This window comes from Protobothrops mucrosquamatus, unplaced genomic scaffold (genome assembly GCF_001527695.2).
Source record: "Protobothrops mucrosquamatus isolate PMUCROS unplaced genomic scaffold, P.Mucros_1.0 scaffold1120, whole genome shotgun sequence".
Lineage (NCBI taxonomy): Eukaryota > Metazoa > Chordata > Lepidosauria > Squamata > Viperidae > Protobothrops > Protobothrops mucrosquamatus.
In genome coordinates this window covers 395,847-421,877 of record NW_015387338.1, presented here as the reverse complement: position 1 = coordinate 421,877, position 26,031 = coordinate 395,847, and the positions used below count along the sequence as shown (strand labels likewise).

General features: G+C 35.8%; 1 protein-coding gene across 1 annotated transcript in view; it reads right to left on the bottom strand.

Moving 5' to 3' along the window:
- Positions 1 to 5,004: 5,004 nt before the first annotated feature.
- Positions 5,005 to 26,031, bottom strand: part of TRIM24 (tripartite motif containing 24) — a 45,785-nt gene continuing 24,758 nt past the window's right edge. The window contains exons 4-18 of the mRNA XM_015820325.2: positions 25,763 to 25,879; positions 22,170 to 22,284; positions 20,063 to 20,209; positions 17,484 to 17,601; positions 15,893 to 16,179; positions 15,313 to 15,480; positions 14,819 to 14,989; positions 14,263 to 14,398; positions 12,951 to 13,023; positions 12,091 to 12,259; positions 10,953 to 11,239; positions 9,649 to 9,784; positions 8,702 to 8,776; positions 6,582 to 6,731; positions 5,005 to 5,678 (exon numbers count right to left, since the gene is read on the bottom strand). Of these exons, the coding sequence (XP_015675811.2) occupies positions 5,469 to 5,678; positions 6,582 to 6,731; positions 8,702 to 8,776; positions 9,649 to 9,784; positions 10,953 to 11,239; positions 12,091 to 12,259; positions 12,951 to 13,023; positions 14,263 to 14,398; positions 14,819 to 14,989; positions 15,313 to 15,480; positions 15,893 to 16,179; positions 17,484 to 17,601; positions 20,063 to 20,209; positions 22,170 to 22,284; positions 25,763 to 25,879 (2,359 nt within the window). The 3' untranslated portion in view covers positions 5,005 to 5,468. The remainder of the gene's footprint in view (positions 5,679 to 6,581; positions 6,732 to 8,701; positions 8,777 to 9,648; positions 9,785 to 10,952; positions 11,240 to 12,090; positions 12,260 to 12,950; positions 13,024 to 14,262; positions 14,399 to 14,818; positions 14,990 to 15,312; positions 15,481 to 15,892; positions 16,180 to 17,483; positions 17,602 to 20,062; positions 20,210 to 22,169; positions 22,285 to 25,762; positions 25,880 to 26,031) is intronic.

Here is a 26,031-nt window from a genome sequence, read left to right as displayed (position 1 = left end):
AGAGAAGGGTCATTCAGTTCTATTACCAAATATAAAGCCCTTGTAGAAGTAGCTTTATTTTAGGAAGTAAAAATGTTTTTTTTAAAAGACCCTTGCAAAGAATTTCAACTTTTGTATCTGAAGTCAACTATGGCATGAACCCTAAAACAAATGGCTAGCAACTTGATAATGAAGATCCATATTCAAAAGCAAATGCAGATTTAGGCAGTTCTCAACTTACGATCACAATTCCATCATTAACTGATGCAGTTATTGAGTCATACCCAATTTTAAAACTTTTTTTGCCATAGTTGTTTTCCCTGATTGTTAAATGAATTCCGCTTTCCCCATTGACTTTGCTTGTCGGAAGCAGGCAGGGAAGGTCGCAAATGGCAATCACATGAACCCGGGACACTGCAACCATCATAAATGCATGCTGGTTGACAAGTGCCCAAATTTTGATCACATGACTATAAGGTCACTGCAAAAATCAATCACTTTTTTGAGTGGTGTTGTAACTTCAATGTTAAATTCTTTAAATGTTAAACTGTTTAAAAGTCATTAAGTTGGAGACTACCTGCATGTAACTATTAAGCACATCCACACATAGCTACCGTAGTTCTGGATCCCCTTGTGTACTCATAGAAAAGTGTACATTTAAGCACCAAGGCTAGTACTAGTATAGACTTACAGGTAGTCCTCAAGGTATGACATAGCATTTAATGACTGTTCAATATTACAACACAACCCCAAAAAGCTACATACAAACCTATTTCAAACTTATGATCCCTGCAGCACTTCTGTGGTCATTCACCCTTACGATCAACTGCAGAGACCCTACAGCGCACCCACTTATTTATTTCCCTACCATCCTGCCCTACCGGGTCCCCATAGGCACTAGGCCTGCTTTGTCACCCCATTAGGTTTCACACACTCCTTCTTCCTACCCCCAGTCACCATTCGCTCACTTACCTTTTGAAGATATCCAGAGTTCAGGAAGTCAGAGTAGGGAAGACCGCTCCATTGCTGGGCCACGTGGCACAATCAAGAAGAGATACTGCTAGTTTTGCTTTCTCACCACCCCCAAGGTTACCAATGCTGGCATAAAGCTAGTGTTTGTAGCACTGGAGAAGCAGAACAGAGCAGGAAAGCAAAATCGGCAGGATTTTTTTTTATCAGTTGTGCCATGGGGCCCAGCAATGAAGCGGCCTTCTCTACTCTGACTTCCTGAGCTCTGGATATCTTCAAAAGATAAGTGTGTAGTTGTGAAAAGAGAGGGGTAGGAATGCCCAAAGGGCAGGAAGCAGGATATAGGATATCTCAGAAGGTGGGGAGAAGCCTTGGTAGGCCCAATGCAGGTAGCCCGTGCCTGTACTAGGTGTCTCAGTCTGTTCCACCCAAGTCACCATATGCTCTACTTAACGACCCACATATTCATTTCACAAATGCATTCGGGAGAGTAGGGATGGTGGTGGTGATTAATGATGTGGCTCATTTAATGTTATCCCAACTTTCGACAGTAATGGACAGGCTCCGTGACTGTTGTAACTCAAGGAGTACCTGTATATTATTACTTGTAGAGCAGGGGTGCCAAACTGCCAGCCCACGGGCCGGACGTGTCACAAGGAAACCGCACCAACCCCATTGCCGGCAATGGGGAAAAAGCTCTGATACACTGCGCAATGTCACATGACGTCACAAGTTTGACATATCTGTTGTAGAGAGTGGGATCTGTATTAATAAAACAGTACATTACATAAGTTATTGGAAATATTCTTTTTAAATTAAGTGGAGGACTGCAGTGAAAAGTTGCATTGCATCTATGGAACCTAATAAGAATGTTGATTATAATGCATATAGCTCTAACAGAGTAGGGAGTTTCATGACAGAAAAAAAAATACTTTCATGGCCCCATCTCTAATATTCTGTAACAGGCTCTAATTTGAGATTAAATTGTCTCTTATACAAACTTTGATGAAGCTCTAATTCATGTGATTGGCCCAATATGGAACATCAATGGAGATATAAAGATTATGTTTACAATAACATTTTGAGATGATGACATCTAAATTTATTTTTTACTCAATTAAGTTACACATTACAAAGCCTTAAATCTGATTCATCAGAGGAATCAGAGCAACCAAGGTACACCATACAACAGGAGCCGTGATGGTGCAGTGGTTAGAATGCAGTATTGCAGGCTAACTGCTCACAGCCAGGAATTTGATCCTGATCGGCTCAAGCTCAACTCAGCCTTCCATTCTCCCAAGGTTGGTAAAATGAGGCCCCAGATTGTTGGAGACACTACGAAGCAGTACATAAATGTACATAAGTGCTATTACTATCATAATCAAATTATCTTGTGAGGAATTCTACAGATACTACCTTAAGAAGGTATCAGGATGTGAAGTGGCTTATGAAGAATGAGGTATATTTTGATAGAATTGCAGTTAAAAAATGAAAGGGAAGGAATTATTCATGAATTATTGCTTCAGAACAGTTGGCCATTAGGGTAATTTAAAAGTATCTTTTGAACTTTAGGGTTAAAAGATTATTTAGTTAACATTGTAAAGTTTCATTGCAACAAATGACTTGACACATGCAAAATAATTAAAATATGTGTTGTTGTTTTTTAATCCTTTTCAGCAAAGGAAGTGATCATTAATTGTTGGAAGAGGAAGACATTGGTTGCTTGAATCTTGTGTGGCCTACAATTCTGACAATGTGTTTTCAAGGTTAAGAGAACTAAGTTCTCTCCAGTATATAATCAATATAATAATTAAAGTATCTCCATGTTTAAATCAAGTTTAAAAGCTGTCACCAGACTTTCTAGTGCATCACATAGTCAGGGCCAAATAGCAAAAACAGGAAAACCACAATGTCAGCTTCAGCTAGCATGTACGTATTTTGTTCATACCTGCATGAAATGGGAGTTTTCTACATTAATCTGCATACTTGTGACAATTTCTTGATAATTTCTGTCCTTTCCTTCCCCTTCCTTGGGTATATAAGTTACTCCTTCAAATCTTCCCATCTCTGGAATTTTGTGCATATTAAGCAAACAGAGCAGAGACTTGCTCTGTATTAAATAACCCACTACTAAAATATTTCTTCAGCCTCTTGGACCAGTTTTTGCTTACAAGACTTTCTTTTTTCAAGGATCACATTTTTCTCAATTTGTTATAAAAAGTATCCTATTGTTTTACATAGTTTTATGAACTTAGTTTCCATTATCTGAAACAAATACAAATCTCTGTATTGATCAGCTAAATAAAGTGAACCTTACATAGATTTTTTAAAATGTGCCTAGCATATAAAGTCATGTTTACTGTCAAGTATTGCATCTTTCTTTATTCCACTGCATAAAGCGGAATATGCTATTCAATTCCACTGACAGACAAATAAAAAATGACCTTTTCATTTCTCGAGAGGTAGCTAATTAATGGTTTTTATCTTGAGAAGTACTAACTGCTTAAGATCTCTATATTTCAGTATTTGAATTAGCTGTGCTATGGCTTCTTTGTTGTTTCTTTCAAATTTCTGCTGAATCTCTGCCAGTGGAGTTTCGATACTCAGGATGGATGTTCTTCCACAGAAGTGATAATCTAAGACGGAGGCCCCAACCTATGGGCCACTGCCCACTACTGGGCCGTGGCCTCTTGCCCACTGAGCCGTGAGTAGCTGGGAGAGTGCACGTACCCACCCCTTGTGCCACCGTTGTGCGGGTGGCGGTGTTGCCATGAACCTTGCACGGGCAACAGCACCGCGAACAGGTGGGTGGCGGCATGCCTCACGCAGGTGGCGGCATTGCCACAAACTCTGTATGGGCGGCGGCAACACAAGAGGCAGGCAGCATGATCCTCGCGCTGGTTGTGGCATTGCTGCGAGCCTGGCGGTGGCGGTGCCATAAGCCTCACAGGTGCTGGCGTCACTGCAAGTTTCGCGCACATGCTCACAGCTGTTTGCATGGTGCGCATGCTCACAGCCTGTTTGTGCACGCATGTGCACGGGTGGCCACATTCATGTTTGCACATGCAAGGCACCTGCCCCTCCCTCTCCCACCGGGCCACCAACCCAGAAAGGCTGGAGACCCCTGATCTAAGACTAATTTAAACAAGTAACATAGAGAAGCTTAAACTTACTTCTGCTGTTATCTGAAGTGAAAATAAGAACATGAAGAATGAGATTTGAGTTCCAAGAAGAAAATAAATAAATTCAAATGAGAAAAATTGGTTAAGATAGGAGACAATAATAATAAGTACCAGGTCCCTTTCCTTCCCCACCTACCATATCTTCCCATGCACCCATTATCAATCCCACCCTCTCCCCCCAACCATTCCATTTTTATCAAGATGCTCCATTAACAGAATAGAAGGATGCACCCAACATGGGCACTCAGCACTTCTGCTTCACATTCAGGGCCTATGATTGGGGCAATACTTCTCCTCACATCACTTAATCTACCCCTTTCCCATACACACATACCAGTGTCAACCAAGAACAAGAGTCTAGCCTGGCTTTACCAAGTCTCCATCCAGCCACCTTATCAACTGACATTGTGGCCAAGGAATGTTTCCACTGATGTATATAGAATTAACCACCCATGGATTACAATGCCAACCGGTAATTTTGTTTCCCAGCAGCTACTTTAATCACTTACAATACTTTCGGTTTATCTTTTTCTCTGTTGGGCATACTTCCAACAAAGCACAAAGTTGCAGCAAACTATCGTCTTTATTTTACAGGAGAGAAAATAAAGAAGATCCAATGGCATGATAATGCCTACTTCTAGGGTACAGTATTTTACTTGGAGCCACATTTACCAACAGACACCATGAGTATCACTATTAGGTCAAATTGCCCCAAAGTACTTATACATTTGTATTGTAGCTGAAGTGAAAAGCTTGCAGTATTTTTTAAAGTACATGTCTTATTTCAACCCTCATGGATTACGTTTTCCAACCAACATTACATTAAGATTTCTCTTCGTATGATCACACAAAGACACAAAGACATAGATTTTCAAAGAACTTTAATTCATCTGCCCACGCTTTTAGGGCACAAGTCATTATCTGGGAAACTACAGTTTCATTGTACTTCTCAGGAACTTAGGACAATAGCAAACCATGTGCTTTTCTTCCCCCAATGACTAATGTTTAAGTATAGTAAAACTGTAAAGAATTATAATTTTGGCCAGCCACATGCTTTTGATAATTTTAATTTTTTTCTAAACCCCTATTTTCTTGAAATAGCAATTTCCAATTCTAATTTAATTAGTTGTTTTTAATTTTTTACCTCCCAAAACACACTGGACTGAGAGTGTAATTCATTTCCAAATAAGCATGGTAGATATATACCAACAGGGGAAGGCATTACTTTCATTAAGTATTCCTTATATGTAGAAATCAATGATGTCAAAAATTATTTTAAGAAAATGAAAAATTGATAAATATTTAAGTAAAAAATGCTTAAGAGTACATATAAGCAGCTTACTTAAAAAAATGGTGCTCTTCCCATTTGAGGCGTTTTTTCCGGGATTGCACAAAATCATCATCTGAGTCATCTGTTGGGGCTGGACTATTTTTATCAGAATGGCAATAAGGCTGAACAGAGAATTTTCTATCTGAAAAAAGATTCTTCAGAAGTTCCTCAAAATAAGAACTAAGTTTCATTCCAGCATCAGCTACTTCAGAATCGGGCTGTTGGAGAAATTAAACATATTAATAATGTTAGAATAATAATTACATAAAATATTGCTAGAAATGTTTGTGAATTCTTATTTTGGAAACAGACAAATAAATCTCAAGTTCGTCAACACTTCTGTAGAATTTCAGGTATGTTGTAACTTTCATATATTTCATTACAGTATTTATAGTACAGGTAGTCCTCAATTTACAACCACAATTAAAATTTCTATGGTGAGACAGTTGTTAAGTGGTTTTTCCATATTTTATGACCTTTCTTGTCATAGTTGTTAAGTGAATCACTGCAGTTATTAAATTAGTAACATGGCTGATAAGTGAATCGGGCTTTCCCATTGACTTTGCTTATCAGGTCACAAAAGGTGATCACATGACCCCTGGATACTGCAACTATCATAAATATGAACCAGTTGCCAAGCATCCAAATTTTGATCACATGACCATGGAGATGTTGCAACAATCATAAATGTGAAAAACGGTCATAAGTTACTTTTTAAAGTGTCCTTGTAGCTTCAAAAGGTCACTAAATGAGTGGTTATAAGTTGAGGATTACCTGTACTGAAATGGCAAATAAAGTTATATTATTATTTTAATTTGTAATTAGATATATACTATTATTTTTTGTTAAGAGAACTAGTGTATGATAATATATAATTACATGGCTCTGTAAACTATCATGGTACCCAAAATTAGACTCCTTGGTACAGCAGAAATCCTAGCTGAACCGTAGGATGGAAGGCTGGCATTTACACTCTGGCCACAAATCTTTCTTTGGGGTAGTGATTTTGGTATTTTCCAAGAGGTGGCCCACCTGTCATCCTCCCTCCCTTACACAATACCAGTTAACAATTATATTTTCTTAGTAACATATGTATAAGAATATATTATACTCTTTTTTACCTCATTAAATTCAGCACAATTTTGAAATATCAGCCTGAAATCAGCTATTACATCTTCTGGCTTTGTATATATTGTGTGATGTGCTTGCAATCTATTCTTTATTGTTGACAAATCCATTGGCTTCTTAATTATTTTATAGTAGTCAGGCACCTAGAAAGAAATAGATCAATATTTCAGAAGTTTAGTTGGGGTTTGTTTTTCTGTTGTTTTGGAATTAAAAGTTACATTGCAGATATTAAGCCAGATGGCTGTTAGGCGTACAGAAATTTATTTTTATGTCATCAATGAAAAGAAATGGGAAGAATATATTTTCAGCTGTAATAGTTCTAAAACAAATAGCAAGCTGTATTGCGGATGATTATACATTGTATTTGTTTATTTATTTTATTAGACTTAAAAGCCACTCCTTGCCAGTACTCCAGGAAGATACTGTGACTGATGGTATCAAAATCAAGTTGGAGCAGGAGGGTTATATTTTCCCTATCCCAATCCTGCCACAGATCATCCACAAGAGCAATAAATATAAGTTCAATTCCATATCTAGTCTGAGTCCTGATAATCTATTTTCTCCAAGTCTTTGCCATGGCAGCTCCACCATCTCTCCACAACTACCCTCCCAAAAGGAAGACTAGAGACTGGCTAATAGTTATCTAAAACTGCCAGGTCAAGCAATGGCTAGGGATGTGTTGCTGCCACCACCTTCAAGGCCGATGGCACCATGGATTTCTGGTTGGGGCTAATGCTAGCTGATTTATCTTCTTGTTCCTTTTTCCCCCTTTAAGTAGCATGAAACCCTATGTTACATGGCAGTATTTTATCAAACTGGTAAATTAAGAATATTTATTGTAATGTTCCGTTATAACTGATTCTTTAATTCTAAATACCAAGAACCAAGAAAGCTTAGTGAACTACAGCTGTATCACCCCCCATCTCTATCAAAAGCAGCAGAGGAAGACATCCTGCTGACTTACGAATCCAAAAGAGACTATCTCTTTTCTTAAACAGTTACTACAGAGCCTAACAAATTTTTTAAACAGACTGAGGAAGTCCCAGCCCAAGGGGTCAATGAAAAGACCAGAAGATGACAAAATGTGCGAGTCACAATGTTCTGAATAATCATATTACTTTCCTGGAGTTTCAATTATGTAGGAAAAATCTGCATATGATTGACACAGAGAGTATTCCTAATTAACTTGCAGTATAGAATTTATGGAAATCTTCTTTCTCTGCCTGCTGATTTTTTTAACTGGAATTGAATGTGTGTATAAAATACCCATATAAAAAGATCAGGGACTGGAGAACCAGTTTAAATTTTGCTACTGTTCAATTTCTGTATATAACTGTATATATAAAAATGACATTCTGTATAGAACTAGACAAAAATAAAAAAAAATCCCAGGTGTAGTGGGATTGTAAAAAGAATATAGTACCTATTATCCTGATTTTACTAAGGAGGTTGCAGACAAGAGAAGAAGCTTTTCCAAAGCATACGATTTTGCTAAAACTGCACAGCTGCAATATTTAAGAGGAATGTGGTTCCTGCTACATTTTCTGTTAACTATCAGGAAGAAATAAAAAAAAAAGTTTCAAAATCAGCTGGAGCTTCTTTTTAATGGGACTTAAAGCTGATACTTCTGCTCTTTTATACTTTTATCTATTAGCAAACAATAAAGTGTCATCATTCAGTCTTAACCAGCGCAAACCTTAATGTCCAAAAACTTTTTTGATAGTAAGTTTTATTACTGGGTGATTTTCCTTCAATCCTCAGGAAAAGCAGTTTCAGGTAAGTTTAAGAATTTAAAGTAATTTGGAAATTAACTACAAAAGAGTGAGTGGAACATTAATTTTGGAGAGTTCTTAAATGGACTAAGGGGCCAGATTGACTGACAATTATTTGCTTGGCAAAATGTTATGGGTTGGAGAAAAACATGGTAAGGGAGACCTTGAAGGCCAATACTAGAAGCAACTGGAATGAACTAAAGATTATAATTAAAAGAGAAGACCCAATAATATAGAAGGGAGTCAGTATACTTTTAAGCACAATACAGAAGTCTTCTTGTTTAACCAATAATGGATACAAACAAATATCAGTGATAAGTAATAAAATTAAAATAACCTACCGTGGGAGGGACTGGATCTTGAAAAGCAAGGCTCATTTCATGGCAGTAAAGGTACAAAAGTAATCTTTCACATTTCTGTATGTTGGGACAGAAATAAAATTATTTGGAACATCAGCTTGAAAGTTTATTACAGCAATGTAAACTATGTAAACGTGCAGTCTTTAATGTAATAATGAATTGCTCAAATTGATGGATTTTTTTTCTACCAATATTTTTAACTTAATATTCACAAATGTGAAATATATCATTTGAACTTCTGAAATAACATATTTCATTGATAAAGGGCATATTTCATAACTATGAAGGATTAGATATAGCAAGTTAAATATTCCATATCTCATACCCATTTGTTATTTGTATATTGATAGTATATTTATGAACCATTTCTGAAGCAAAGGAAACTCAAGTTTACATTAACGTAATATTCCAGAGACACACATTGCTCTGATTATAAGTGCTGAGTAGTCTAAATTGGTACATACTCAATTTATCCGAATATCGCTATTAAAATAATGCTTAAATGGATAACATTAAAATTAGCACAACATTACTCTATAATAGTTAATAAAGTTCTAATGTTTGAAATGTACATGTGCATGTAATAGAAAACCAGAAGAGTTGAGCCTGTGGCGCCGTGGTTAGAATGCAGTATTGCAGGCTAACTATGCCCATAGTCTGGAGTTTGATCTTAACCGGCTCAAGGTTGACTCAGTCCTTCCAAGATTGATAAAATGAGGACCCAGATTGTTGGGGGAAATATGCTGACTCTGTAAACTGCTTAGAGAGGGCTGTAAAGCATTATGAAGCAGTATATAAGTCTAAGTGCTATTTCTATTACTATCTGTATTTTTGTCTCAGATTCTCAACATTAATTCATTCATTATTTTTATTATCTTGCACTTTTTTCGGAACTAGTTTGTAGAATGAACACAATACAATGAAATTACCCTCTGATTTATTGGTGCCAAACCCAGACTGCCATCCAGTTTTCTTTTTTCTTCAGAAACATGGGTTGAGACACCACGATCATATTCTACTTCAGGTTTAGATAAATCACGGCAGAATGTGCAAATCCATTCACCACTGAGAAAAAAAATGAAAAAAGATTGACATAAGCCTCACATTTTTGCATTCGGAATGCTTGCAAGCTAATTCTTTCACCTATCTTTTACAATAAATGTTAAAAGTTAATACAGTGGTTACAAAGAAGCCAATGATGGAAAAATTACTTTGTTCAATGTTGAGTGTCTTTGTCAATCAGAAAGACAATCCCCAACAACAAAGATGGTAGGTATTAAAATAGTTATCCTTAAAATAGGTACAATTACTTTTGAGTGGAATCAAATTGTTCAAACATTAACATTCTTCTCCAAATGAAACTGAAAGACACAAAAGGTCAGACTGACCTGTTTCCTAAATGATTACTTCACAGATTTGATAGAGAAAGATAGAACAGAATGTTCTTCCTATGCCACTCTCCACCTGCCACCTCCTCTCCCGCCCCCCCAAACTACAATAATTCATAGCTTTGCTGCAACAGTCCTGTGTGTATATAGTTTTCTCTCTTCAAAGCAGGAGAAAGAGAGCTATCTAGATGGTAGAAAAAGGTGGTAAGGGCCATTCCCAACTAGCTTTGACAAAACTATTTTCTTAGTAATCCTCAGACAACAAAAAACCAAAGTATTGGTTATCAGTGAGTATTACAATTGCTGCCCTTATTTAATTTATTTATCACAATTTTATGCCATCCATCACACTTGCGTGCCCACACTTGTTGAAAGAAAACACTTTGGGATTTAATATGGCGACTAACTTACAGCTCTTAATAATTAACAGCATTAAATGGAAAGTACAGATCCAATAGAAATATAAGCAACTCAAAAGAGATTTTTTCTTTATATAATATACCCACTTAAAGTCTATTATTTAGTTGTATAATATCTGAAGCTGGAAAAAATATTGAGACAGTTGATTTTTAAGCAGCATTCTGTAACGAAAAACAAAGCCACTATTCTAGATTTATTTGTTATACTTTAAAATTGGAACAAATACAGCTGCTGCATCCAGGTGTATTTATCAGCCTACATAAATGTGAACAGGAACTAAACTACCCATTCCACAGTGGTATCTTGTTTCATACATTCACAGACTAAACCTTACACTGCTGGTTCCACTTTAGCTTTAAAATCAGATGCAATCGTTTAAATAATGTTTGAGTTTATGCCATAGAAGAGCTATCTTTAGACTTTACCTTGGAAAATTCCTGAGTGTAGGAACATGACATGAAAGGTGGAACACTTTGGGACATTTATCACAACACAAAAGTTCTCCTCCATTCTGACATACTGCACACCAGTCTTCATTAGGATCATCATCTTTTCTGCCATCTCCCCCATGTGGTGATCCTATCCATGCTGTCTTGCCATTGGATGGTTGGTCACCTGTACTGTCTGGTGCTTCTGTTCTCAACACTGATGCTTCAGAGGAGTGGCTGCTATTCAGTAACACTGAGGAAAGAATGGCTCTTGGAAACCTGGACTGTAAACAAAAATTAATGTCTAATTTCATCAAAATGAAGCATCTTTTTTTGCACACGTTAATATATACACAGAGAATCATGCCTCCTTGACAAATTATACATATTATCTAGCCAGTTGGTTCAGCTGTATATGCCCTTTGTTATAGCAAAGATTTGAACATTCATAGCTTAGATTTAAAAAAAGCCACCAAGACTTCATTAAATGTTTCTTATCATAAAATGCTTCTGTGGAAAGGAAGTTAGCTCCTCCTACCACATAGTCTTCCTTCCTCAATCAGGACAAAAGTTTTAGAATCACAAATTAGAATATGTTCTGAACAAATTGAAAATGCAATGGGAAACATGAATGTAATTGGGTAAATATTCTGCCCTGTCTGATCTAAACCTGAGATCTTTTTGCTAAAATAAGAAAAAAAGCTGCTTTTCTCAAAGAGATTTTGATGAACAAATGCTTAAATCACGATTGAGCAGGGTGCTTGTCTACAAAGCACTATTTCTCAGACACTTGCTAAATGCACTTTTTTGGAATTTCTACAGGGCATGCTTTTGTGTATTTTTGAGGGGAAAAGGTAAGGTTTTCCTATATAAAAGGCTTGCAGGGAAAGGCTCACCATACCTGCCTCTGATGGCTTTGGGCCTTTGGGCCATAAATAAAATTGACTGATTGATTGATACTGCACACTCCTTCACTTCTGATTCAATCAACTGCCGGTGGTTTTTATTCCTGACTCGAAAATGAACCTCTTAGATTTCTAAGCTTTCTTCAGCAGAAATATTGTAACTCAACTAATTTATAAAAACATGTTAGTACCCTTAAGTATTTAAGACTATTTCTCATAATTTTGATTACATTTTGATTACGGGATTCTTCAACTGTTTCCTGCTTCACTATGACAACTGGGAAATCATAGTTCTCACTTGGCACACCAGACTCTTGTTTTATTCTGATAGGCTCTAACATGACCACAGGGACTCTCTGGGTTGAATCTGCACCTGATGGTTTGCCAGAAGAAGTAGAGCTATAAATGAGGTATACAGAAAAATAAGGAAAGATTACTAAAACAGGTTTTGCATTATTTGAATCAGAGCACAACAATGCTTTCAGAAATTATTGCTTGCATAAGGTGGGGAAAATCAATCTGTGCCATAATTTTTCTATAAAGTTCATGGTTTAACACAAACCCTGATGAATTTAATGCCGACTAAAATTGTATATTTTCAAAAATATTAAACATTTTTGCACACATTTCAACTACACTGAATACATTTCAACTACAAAATTAAAATGGGTGGATTATCATAGCAAGATGATAAAAAGGTAACATTTTCCATAGTTGTCTATTTGTATTTTTTCTTCATCTAGGTAAAATCTTTTTTTTTTAAGCCCTAATTTTTAAATACTTAAAATCTGACCTTTCCAAAGAGTATCATCTAAGCTCTTTTAAATTAATAGTACTTACATTTCTCTTGTTTTCTGCAGAATCAATATAAAATTTATCTTCATATGATGTATCTTCTTTGTAAAAATTATGTTTTGCATGTTTTACCTTGTATGTTTTACCTTATCCCTACCCGCTTAATATACATTGCTGGGCTATTGATGGGTGTTCTTGTTTCATGGCTAGAGAATTCTTGAAAATAAAGCCCCACTGTGCTAATCCATGCAACTTTTTTTATCAGAATCAGTTTTTACTAACATGGTCTACTTACCTGCTTCGACTTCCTACGCTAGAGGCACTGGGTGAACGCATTGAAGGATGGACACCAGAAACAGTAACCAATCCTAAAATTATAAGGGGAAAAATCATCAGGCTAGGAAGAAATCCTGGCATGAAACCTATTAATATTTGAAATACATATTAAACTGCACTTTAAATATTAGTAAATTATCTATTCTGTTATGCCACCCCCAGTCACTCATTTGTGAGATGGGTGGCTATACAAATTTGACAAATGTATCCTATAATAGTGGAAAAATGTGAAATATGAAGAGTGGGAGGTTGATATTTGTGCCTAGTTTTCCTGCTTAAAAAATGAAAGTGAATTTCTAAATGGGAATGAGAAACATTTTTCTCAAGGCCTCATTTATGCTTTATGTCAAATAATCTGATTTTGTAAAATTCTACAGTGTTCTGTTTTTTCCTTAAAACTGAGAAACAAAAACAAACATCCATTCTTCTGAGTTTCAAAAAACAAAAACTTCCAGTGGCTGAGATGGATTGTTTCATTTTTTCAAAAATTTTCATTTTTTTTTCATGCTCTAGCTCAGTGGTTCTCAACCTTTTTAATGCTGCGACCCCAACCGGTCGTAAGTCGAGGACTAAACCGGTCGTAAGTCGAGGACTAAACCGGTCGTAAGTCGAGGACTACCCAACCGGTCGTAAGTCAAGGACTTTCCCTGCCCGGGAGCGCCACGCATGTGTGGTTCCGCCCCCTGCGCCGGCCGAGGCGTAGCTGGCAAGCAGCAGAGACGGAGCAGGCTGACCACCAGCTGGCCCAGCCCAAGGGAGGTAAGGCACCCACCGGAAAAGGGAAAAAAAATGGCGGACAAAAAAAATGGCGGACAGCCTTGCTTGGCGACCCCCATGAAATGGTCGATCGACCCCAAATGGGGTCCCGACCCACAGGTTGAGAACCACTGCTCTAGCTGCTAATATTTTCTTTTAAATTATAATCAGCATTGCCTTCATCAATGCCATAATCCTCTCCATTTTAGTTCTGGTTTACTACTTAGTTAAGAATCTCTACTTTTTAATATTCATTTAATTCTATATATGGTTAAAATTCTTTATCTTCTCTTCTATTATTACTATATTGTCTTTTAAAAAGGAGCTTTACAAATCTTTCTATAACTTTCCTTTCACTATAGCTATTTGGCAACCAGCAAGGGTATTTCTATATCAGCCATATTCTTTCCGTGTGATTAGGTATTTTCACTAATGTTCTCTTTCCCAATGCTTTAGATCTTGTTTCTGTCTAAGTTTAATAATAAGAGTTTTAAAAATGATAATAGTTGTCATACCAGAAAGTCCTGGAGATGGAACTGAAGAGTTAGGAGACTGCACAGTTTTGCGTGAAGATTGTTTGGTTTGGGTGTGCTCTGCAAATGCTTCTCTCTTCCCAATACTTTCCAATGGTACACTTCCTGAACAGTCAATCTTAATATAATGATAAATGGTAAGGATTCTAGATAGGAAAACATTATCTCACTACTTTTTAACAAAAAGCAAGTTTCCTCTAGTAGCAAAGTAGATAGCCTTGTGTTGAAACTTAGGGGTGTTTGAGACAGAAGACATACAGAAAAGTTAAAGGCTATACAGATGCTAGCTCTTAACTCGCTGGAAAAGTCATTAAGGACCTAAACACATAGGACCTTGATCATTAATATCACTAAAATGATTAGATATTAAAAAGGCACTTCCAAAATGTGCTCTAAAAAGAAGTCACTACTTTATGCACTAGGTATACTTTAATCCCAAGCTGTATGGCATAACTCCATCAAGTTTTGTATTAGAATAATAAAGCATGCTGGAATAATAAACCTTTCAAAAAAGTCAAGAAATATAGCATTATCTCACATCTGGTAAAGAAGGCAAGGTACAGGAACCACTCATTGTTGAATTCAGATCAATCATAGATGGAACAAAAGTCTTCCCATCATTTCCAGCAGCACAGGGACTGGAGGGAGTGGATGTTGTACTGCTAGCACTCGAGGAATTAGCCAAAACCTGACCACTGTGGATCTGCCACTAGAAAAAGGAGGAGGAAGAGGAAAATAATTTATTTCATAATCCATGTACAGGAGATATTAAAGCTGCATGGAACATTGCGGATAAGGATTGATAGAGCTCTGCTTAATTATTAATGTTAAAGTTGATACAAGTAGCTCTGAAAGTGCAAAAATTATTCCAAATGAGCAATATATAAGCAAGCCAACAAACAAAAATGTGCCTCCTTTCCAATAATAAAACCATTGAGCTGACTAATTTACCTTTCTTCTAGATAGCAAAATAGATTTTATAATATATTTAAAGTTCTTGATATACTATTACGCATCACATGGAGAATGTACCTGTTTAATGGCTTGCTGTGCCAAAATTGCCATCTGTAGTGGAGATGGCTTTACAGATGAATGTGGTATGCTTTGATTTTGAGGAAACCTCACTGGCTGAGCCAGAGGAATTGATCCAATGGATTTGAAATTGTGATTCTGAAAGTTTACCAAACGTGGAGGTGGCTGCTGGAAGTACAAAAACAACTTTCTTAGCTAATAGGTCATTAGTTATAACAAATCTTTTCCTAAATGTTTGCTAAAGAAATTATAAAAGATAAATCATTTTGGGGGGTGGTGATATTCATTTCCAACATAAAACAGTGCAGCCTAAAAAATTAAGAGTTTCACAGTCTGTTTAAAGAGAAAAAGATATATAGAAGTCTGAAAAGGGAGTGGCTTAAACCTATTAATATTTTAGGGATGCTAGAGCAGCCCGAGCTCCTAGAATAATAAAAATTAATGCTGACAGTTATATAGTGTGGTAAAATGCACAAAATACTAATCTGTGTAATAATGTTTTTGATGCTACCTTTATCTTTTCCTCCGAATAAAGTAGAAATAGCTAAGTGTCTCCTACTCTGGACTTGCTGTAACTTACCTGAGGAGGAGGGGGAGGAGGAGGTGGTGGTGGTGGAGGAGGAGTCTGGTGCATGGGCCCTGCAATTCTAGGGTCTGGGAGCCCCACGGGACCTGCCCTCCGCTGTGCCTGCTGCCTCTGAGCAAGCACCTGCTGCTGCATGTGCTGAAGTCGAAGTTGAGCTAAACTGATCTGCGTTGGGAACTTGGATAGTTGATTTGAAGGTAACCCACTTTGTATGTTTGGTTCCGTCACAGGGCTTTTAGGCATATGTGGTGGGATTTCACTATCTTCAATTACCAAAGAACCTAAATAAAGACAATTATATTTATAAGTTACAATTTGACTGAAGATAACTCTATCACAAATAATAGATATCTTTTCTGGCATCAGTCATTGACACCCCTCTGTGCTAAACATTGTTAATCTAGAGCTACTTTATTAGACATATTTTTATTTAATTGCCTGAAACAATATAAATGCATTAAGGTATTGACCAGGTATTTACAAACTGCCAAGTACAGGTAGTCCTCGACTTACAACAGTTCATTCAGTCAATGAAGTTACAACTGCACTGAAAAAAGTGACTATGTCCATTTTTCATACTTACGACCATTGCAGCAGCATCATGGTCACTGATCAAAATCCAGATGCTTGGCAAATGACTCATATTTATGATGGTTGCAGTGTCCCGGGGTCATGTGATTACCTTTTGCAACTTTCTGACAACCAAAGTCAATGGGGAAGCCAGATTCACCTACCAATTGTGTTACTAACTTAACTGCAGTGTTTCACTTAACAACTGTGGCAATAAAGTCATAAAATGGGGCAAAATTCACTTAACAACTGTCCCACATAGCAACAGAAATTTTGAACGCTATTGTCGTCACAAGTTAAGGACTACCTGTATATACTTGGCAAACTTCCAATTAATATAGCACACTATTAAAATAACAACTTTCCTATATAATGTCACTTCAATTAACAAAGTTATACACTTTTAGATACATAGTTGTAAGTCAGGGGTCCCCAACCCACAGCCCATTACCTGGCCTTGAGCCTTTCAGAACCAGGTCATGGAAGTAATGGATGAGTGCGTATCCTCACTTGTGCTATTAGCGTGTGAGCATGTGTGCTATTTGCGCCTGCAGCAAGTACACATACCTGCAGCTTGCGCAAAAGGAACTGGGTGTGCTTGTCCGCCATGCGGAACCATCCCCTCTCCACCCCCCCCACCTGCAAAGCTGAAACGGTTGGGGAACTCTGCTGTAAGTGACTGATACGCTAAATATAAATATAACCTATAGCCAACTGAGACATTGAATCACCTGCAAATAGAGCAAAACAAGATGAGTGTACCAGAACACACACTGCACACTGCCACATACAATTTTATCTTCACATAGGATTCCCCATGCTAGAGATAGAATGGAGGGCAAATCAAAATGAAAAGTATGTATCATTACTCAGAGATGGTATATAGTTCAATAAAATATATATTCTATTTATTTCAAAAAGTACTTAAAATAAATAAAATACAATTATTTAATGTGATAAACGTATCAAGTAATATAAAGTTTTTATTAATAAAACCAAATAAAGTTCATCATACCTAAGTTGAAAATATTTTGGGCCCAGAAACTAGGATCACAGTGAAATTGAATGGTAGTATTAGATACTGGTAAGGCATCATACCTTGCCCTAAGGAGGTATCGTAATCGGTATGTAATCTAGAAAAAGAAGAAGACTATATTAATATGAAACTATCTCAGCGTGACAGAACATTACACATGACTCATAACTGGTGACATATGGGCAATAGCCCATTGGTCACTTTACATTAAATGTCCTAGTAATTTTCACGGGACCATCTGTTGACAATCAAGGAATATGAAAAACTTCAATTTGGAATGTTAACAGGAACATAAGATTAAAAAGCCTGAATTAATGAATGAAAAAAAGATATTTTATTTATTTGTTAAATTTTTAGATACACTCTGATTCCCAACAACTCTACTAGGCGTTTGTAAAACTAAGAGAAAGATGTAGCCAATCTGAATAAATGGTGATCTGATTTTATGCAGTGCAGCTAAAGAATACAGAGAGGGAAATGAAAGTTTAGGTTTAAAATTATGAATGATTAATATAGAGAAAGGCTGGGTCATCTAGATTGTTCTTGGTGTTTACAAAAATATGAATCCATTGGTTCCTATTTTCATGCACACCAGAATAGTCAGATTACATATTTGGACTGTTGCATACAGTATATTGCATGACAGTTATAGTGAATATTACATTCCAATGAATTGTGATCATGAAAGTATCAGGAATGTATTTTGGGGGAAAAACTACAATGTTCAGAATGTGATGCAGTAAATATCATTCGGTTAGAAGACACAAATGGATGAGTGAGAAGGCAAGTATAGAAGTCTAGTTTGGAGAGTCAAGAATTAATGACAATGGTGGTTGTTTGGATGAATAATTGCTCTGAAACAGACCTGTTTGCTTTAAAAATGTCATTTAAGCATAAGTCATGATGCTTAAAGCTCTGTTGGATTGGAACAGTGTATTACCCCCCCCCCCCAAATAAATTAAAACAAATGTACACATGATAACACTGAATGGATCTAAACATATATCTGAATTAATTATTTGTGATCATATAGTGAACTAAAAGCTCTGAGTGTGGGATAGGCCCATATGCCAGAGTGTCAAGAGAGGATCTTAAGGAATGGATATAATGGAAGAAAGGAATGAAACAAAGGAAGTGAGGAAATTGGAGTGAAAGCAGAAGAACTGTAGGGAAAAAAATAGGAATCATGTAAGAAAATCATTAGAAGTCAGTATAATCTCCAAGCAGAATGAATGAAAGAGGACAAGGAGTGATAATATAGAACTGTTTTTTCAAACTTGGCAACTTTAAGATGTGTGGACCTCAGCACCCAGAATTCTCCAATCAGCACAAAAAAAATAAATAAAAAAGACATTATTTGAAGGGATTTAAAAAATCAAGATTCTTAAAAGTTAAAGAAAGGAAGATAAAATTGGATTATTTGATCAAGGTTAGATTTGTTATCTCTGGTAAGCCTTGATAGATTTTTGCTGACTAGGTAAGATTGGCTTATAGGTAAGAGATGCGATATAGGATGAAAAGATCCTCTGTTGTATTTTAAGATAGCGACAAGTTACTAATACTTTTATATTTGTAGTGATGAAAGGGAAAGTCATTTCTTTCAAGTAAGACTGCTATCATGTCTCCCGTTTTCTTCATTATGCTAATTTTCTTAGCCAATTATTATATGATTTAGTCTCGAAACTCCTTATCACACCTTTGCTGCTCTTCTCTGCACTCTCTCTAGGGTTTCAGCATCTTTTCTGAATAATGGTGATCAGAACTGACACAGTAGTTCAAGTGTGGTCTCACTAGTGCAATATAGTTGTGAGACTTTGATAAAGTAATCACAAGCTGAATATAACCACAAGTTGTGTGCACAAGTATTTTTGTAACTTGTGTACCTTATCTCTTGTAAGGAGAATTCCAGTTATGTAATTAAGAAGCCTTATCTATGTGTGCTTGAAATTGTATTCAGGGTTCTTCCAATCTTATGGGAGAACCCACCTTTGTCCAGCGCTGTATAAATGTGTGACTTAGAGAGAGCACCTGGTCTCTGCCTCTTTGTTCGCACCAACCCACACCTGGTCCCTTCTTGACACATCACAACTACTGTAATAATCTTGCCCTCCTCACAGATTTTTAGATTTTCATTATTCTTTTCCACTGCCTCAAAAGTTACCTAAATTATTAAAAAACAGGAAATATCAGTATATTGTATTCCAAATGAAGCCTGATTTCATCTGGGGATATCAAGAATAGAAGAAAATGATACTCCTCAACACAATGATAGCAATATGAACACTTTTTGTGATGTGAACAATTTTACAAAGTTGACAAAGTTGAAATTTCAAATCGTTTTTTTTCTATACATTTCTCCAGGATAGCATTTTTCTCGAATTTCAGTGCTTCTAATGTAAAAGTTACACTTAAGTCAGAATTTAGAATTTTAAAAACATGAGCTTCCATTATAAATTATCTTTTCCATAGTGCTGCAAATGTATCTCTGAAAAGAAGAGCTGTAAAAATCTGAAAAACTGCGTAAGGATTGCAAATTTGAACTAACAATTTATCCATACCAAGCGTTTGCTATACAATAAGGCTGTGCTGCTCCCGCTGGAGACTGCCCATTTAGAAAAGTTCATAACGTGTTCCAGTTGTTTAGAAAGTCCTGACACTTCATGCTGCTGTTGTAAAAGCTTTGCTCGGTGTTCCTTAGCTAGACACTGCAACAAAGAAAGATAAGGTCATGATCATTTCTGTTGATTTCTGCAGATCAAACCACTAAGTCATTATTCTATGTTTGTGTATATCACATTCCATCTCTTCAAGAGAGTAGACCAGAGTCAGCCTTGAACTTTTTAATCATTAATACTGAAATCCTTTATTATATTAATATTTAGGTAATCTTTGATTCAAAGACTACAGTATTTCCATTTTGCCTTATATTAAAACTGAAATGACTAACCTGTATAGCCCTAATTACACAACCCGCACAAAGCACTCTGTAACGGGTTGAAAACAATCAACTGAAATTTGAATGAAACTACTTCTTCCTCTGTAATTAAGATAAAAATTAGATAGAATTTTGCAGTCACATGAATTAACATGACTAAAATTGTCTTTTTATATGTATAAAATTGATATAAAATTAGGAGTAAAACAATAACAGAGTGAAGATAACATTCCATTGGAAAAAAAAGTCCAGGAGAAAGAAAGAACTGCTAAAAAAATCCCAACTGAATGATGGATGAATTTTTAAAAAGCCTTTCCAGAGGTAATGAAATGTCAGACAGTCCTCGCAGCAGAGTACCCAATTATAGCACAGAGTTGTCTAATCTTATTTAATCTCCTGGATTTCTTTCTGGGATGAATCAGGAGTGGATCTTGAAGTTAAGAATTGTTCAAAAATTCTATTAAATATGTATTTTCTTCAGCACTACACCTTGTTCAAATGCAGAACTTTGCTACTGTCTTCAGCTATGGAGCATGGGGTGTGTTAGGAAAGAACATCTGAGATTGAGACCTAGGAACAGTTTTGCTCTAAATTCTACTCTGCATATTGAGTACAAACTTACTATTACAAATAAGATGCTATCACTTATTCTAACAGCAAACCAATTTTTAATTGCAACACAATTATTCTGTACTAACACATCTTTGTAGTTACTTCTCTGCCCCAAGGCCTGGTTGGCACTCCCCTTGTTATAAAGCTAGGAAGCAGTTAAAGCAGAACATTTCCATAGGGCTTTCAAGGTGCAATTATTACTGCACTAATAATATATAAATCATAGCTGGCACCTTAAGTTGATTGCATTATTATTGATTTGTTGTTATAACTTTATTGTTTTTTTCCCTGCTGGTAAATTACCGATTCAATAGTACATAAATATAATAAACGCATGAATGAGGAATTTTTAAAGGAAATATTTGTGTTATAAGAAAATGTCAACTTTGTAGAAGTTAAAGCAAAAAAACCAATAACCTACAAATAAATAAACAATAACAACAAAATACTTGAAGGATGGGACAAGTAGTAAAATCAGCAAACTAGGAAGTGGAATATAATGGAATAACTGGAAATATTCAGATTTAGCTAAACACAAAGAGGATTCCACTTTTTAAAATAAAAATATTAAATTATGGAATGAACATCATTATTTGAATAAAACATATGGATACCATAAACACTACCCAATTTTATTGTAAGTTTTTTTATAGATAACACTCCATTTATCAGAGGAAAGATGTAAGGTATTAGAGGTAGTCCTCAACTTATGACCATTTATTCAGAGACCATTTAAAATTATGATGGCACGGAACAAATGGTTATGGCCATGCTCAAAATTCCAGCTGTCTGAGCACCCCTGTGATCTCATGACCATGATCTGGATTTTTGGCAACTGGCTTACATTTACGACCAACTGCAACACCATAGGATCACCGCTTATAACCTTCCCTGCTGGCTTTCCCAGAAAGTCAAATGTAAGTCTCACCTACTGATTCTGAAATCTTTCAGAACATATTATTTTGTTATTATTTATTAAGTATTTTAATAAAATATGATATACCCAGATTTTTTTTAGGCATACATAATGCAAACATCATGTACTTGTCAGAGGTCCTTGCCTCTGCACTTTGCACTAAAGACCGCTTTAATAGAGTGCCTTGCAAGATAAAATCTACCTCAAGCTGATGCAGCAGAGCTTTTCCCTTTTTGTTTATTTCTACCATCAATGTGAAAATAGCAACTTTAACATCTTGTTCCACCAGTTTTTGATTCCGATTCACTTCATGGATTCTATAAAATGTAGAAAGACTATTTAGTATATTTATAACAGTACAGTGATCACAATTTGTGATGTTGCTGATGTTCAGATCTTGATATTGTACAAAATATCACAGCAGCATTTAATTAAGAATAAATCTTCAAGCTTAACTGCTGGTGACTTCTGCATATATTTCATTTTCTTGACAACAGTAAAGAAATGCTTTGCCACTATGTCCTTTAAAATATCTTTTTCAAATTTCCAATGTAGTCTATCTTTTTTGTTACCTATCTAATTATTAACGAGTTCAAATCCAGCTTACCTTTCAAAATCAACCAAGGTTGCTCAAATGCTACCTCTCTATACATAAATTGCACATTTCAAAGCTACACAAAACACAAAAAAGTTATATGCAGCACAATGTGGTGATTTTTGTCATTTTTCTTAGTGTCAAGAATATAATTAACAAGAGACCAAAGTGCAATAGGCATGTATTGTACATATCTGGGATGTCATAGCAGCGTGGTTTGTTCAACATAGGAATTTAAATAGAATATCTTTCTATCTGTATGCATATACGTATATGCACACCAAAATACAAATACATACAAATGGTGTGTGCATGTATATATATTGACAAAATCAAAAGAAAAGCGAAATGGTCTAGGGCTTCCTGACTGAGCAGGGGGTTGGACTAGATGACCTCCAGGGTCCCTTCCAACTGTATTATTATTATTAATTATTAATTATTAATTATTATTATTATTATTATTATTATTATTATTATTATTATTATTATTATTATTATTATTATATTTTGTCAATATGATGCCCAGGATTCGCAGAGGGCCTTCTCTGTGGGAGCTCCCACCCTCTGGAATGAACTGCCCCCAGAGATCAGGGTTATCCCTGATCTCCCTTCCTTTCGCCGCGCCCTCAAGACTTGGTTATTCCAGCTTGCAGGACTGGCCTAGGGTAATTTTTAGAGGGGTTTTAATTAATATTTTAAATTGGACAATCTTTAAATATTTAATTAATTTTAAACTTGTATTGTTGTTTATGTATTTTAATTGATTGTCAGCCGCCCTGAGTCCTACGGGAGAAGGGCGGGATATAAATCTAAATAATAATAATAATAATAAAGTGTTATTGTATATATATAAATACAAACCAAACACATAGATTTTATAATTGCTAAAAGGCCATCTAATATATCAGCCAATTTCTTTAAGCTTCAAGAAAACACTGAAAGACTCTGGAGAATATTCTATATTAAAGCAGCTAATAACTGTCAAAATCTAGTGTGTGCAGTCCTGGCATCTTAGCTCTTTCATTATTCTCAGATTCTTTTTTAAATACTATGCTAATAGATGCGGCAACAGGTTCACAGAGAATGTGGACTCATACCATTATTGTTTTGCTTAGGAGAATGTGTGTAATACTATATTAAAATAATCTGTACAAAAGCTACTGCACCCACTTACAGTGACATAATAGGCCCCCATCATGCTTGATTAAAATAATTGCCTAAGAGTGCTACATGGTTAGGTGACTATTATAACTAGAAGGGAAAATGGAAGGTATCTCTAACAGATATTCAGAGAAACGTTTCAAAATAAACCAAAGGGGAATAGGAGAGTAAATTTTACCACTGATGGGTTTACAAGGGTAGAATGAAAAGCAATGCCTCCAGTGGTATAAGTCACCAATAGTTACTGACATGTTAGAAGCTCTGATGCATTATTTAGCATCATTCACTTTAATTATCATGAAGTTGCTACTAGAAAAGATGGTGTTACTGTGTTTATGAGATGGAAGTCTGCAGTGAGTATTCATCAGGGTACTTTAAATAACACATCATGACTGAACTTTTGACTGTCGAAGGAGTCTTTCCATTTGAAATTCACCACCAAACCCAGGTTGTTTATGGTGATGACTGCTGATGGGAGCACTAGCCAAAAATGTAAAGATTGTGAATCAGGAAGAGGTGATTCGTGCCATGAACAATAAAGTAGAAGCCTTTTGACAGCATTGGCTGAGCTTCACACAAGAAATGTTGATGAACTGATTAAGGACAATTGGTGGATCACTTGAAAGGAACTTGCTGCCAAGCTCAGCATTTCATAGGAACATTATTTATGTTCTTCTCTTCAATATCAGAAAGATTGTGCAAGATGCTCCTAGCATGCTTATGGCAGAAATGAAACCATCAAGAATTGAAATTTGTTGGCAATCGTTGCCATACTACAAGAATGAAACTGAAGAATTTCTTCATAGAATAGGCTGATCATTATGACCCAGAAATGAAGCATCTGTCCATAAACATCATCCCTAATTTTCACCTGTGGAAGAAAAATTAAAAAACTAGGCTTTGGCAGGAAAACTCATGATTAGTTTTTTGGGATGCAGATGGTGTTGTTCATATTGACTACCTGGAACCAGACATCACCATCAACTCAAGAGCACTATAATGTCATACTCAAAACTTTGAAACAATGATTAAGCAGAGTTTAGAAGCACAAGAATGAAATTTTTTTCTAACATGACCATAGTAGGCTTCACATATCACAAGCCACCCAAGAGGCAATTGCGAACTTGGATCAGATTGTCTTACCCCATCTGCCATACACTCCAGATTTGGTGCCATCTGACTTCTACCTTTTCCCAAAAATAGTTTGTGGGCATCTATTTGACTCAAATGAAGATTTGGAAAGGACTGTCAGGACCTGGTTGAAGAGACAAAGTGTGGAGTTCTTTCATGATGGCTTTAAGAAGTTTGTCCATTGTTGGGAGAAGTGTGTAGTGAATGGTGGAGATTATGTGAAGAAGTAAATATAGGCAAAGAGCTCATTTCCTGGAATATTTTTCTGTTTCATGTATTAGAATACCACTATTAAACTAAAATTATGGAGGCAAAGGCATTACTTTTCATTCAACCCTCAGTTTTCTTTTTTCTTTTAAAAATATCTGGGCAGGCTTATAGCCACATAACATAATTATGTCTCCTCCATAATCTCTTCCTGATTATGATATTTATCAGACCATGCAATTACCAAGTTACCCCTTCTGCCAAAAAATTTATTACATTTTAGGTAGCATGATTTAGGGTAGGAATTCTGTTTTTCTTTCGCTGTATCCAGTGCATTCATCTTGCTTATAAATAACCTGCAGATATTTACTTGGCCACTGTAGGAAAAGATTTATGCTTTGTTTTGATTAACTGCCATTTGTTATATTATTAAAACATACTTAGGAATAATTACATTCAAAGTCCTCCAAGTTCATCTGATGTGAATAAAGCTCAAAATTATCTTACTCTGATTCTCTTTTAGGCATTTTCATGTGCATATATTAAACTCAATATTCTACATGTCAAATGTAGAGAGGTAAAAACTAAATGAATCCAATTACTGCAAATAAAACTTCATTTTATTGAAACTTTTTAACAGGAAAAAGAAGCTAATTGAGATATTAAAATAATATTTAATACTGCAAAATAAAACTCAATACCTATTTTGAATCTGCTCCCCTGTATATTTTATATACTTGCTTTTTTCCATCAATTTTGTAATAAGAGTGTCAATTATTACTTTTTGATTCTGAAAGGCTTCTTCTATGAATTGGTATCTGCAGAAAAAGAAAAAGAAAGGAAAAAGAAATATGCAGCATGTTTACATTAGGTGTATTTTATATATAATCTTTTAAAAACACATAGACTAAAACTGAATAGAGAGGGGGGAAAAGAGAATCAAAAGATATAAATATAACCCGATGAGATC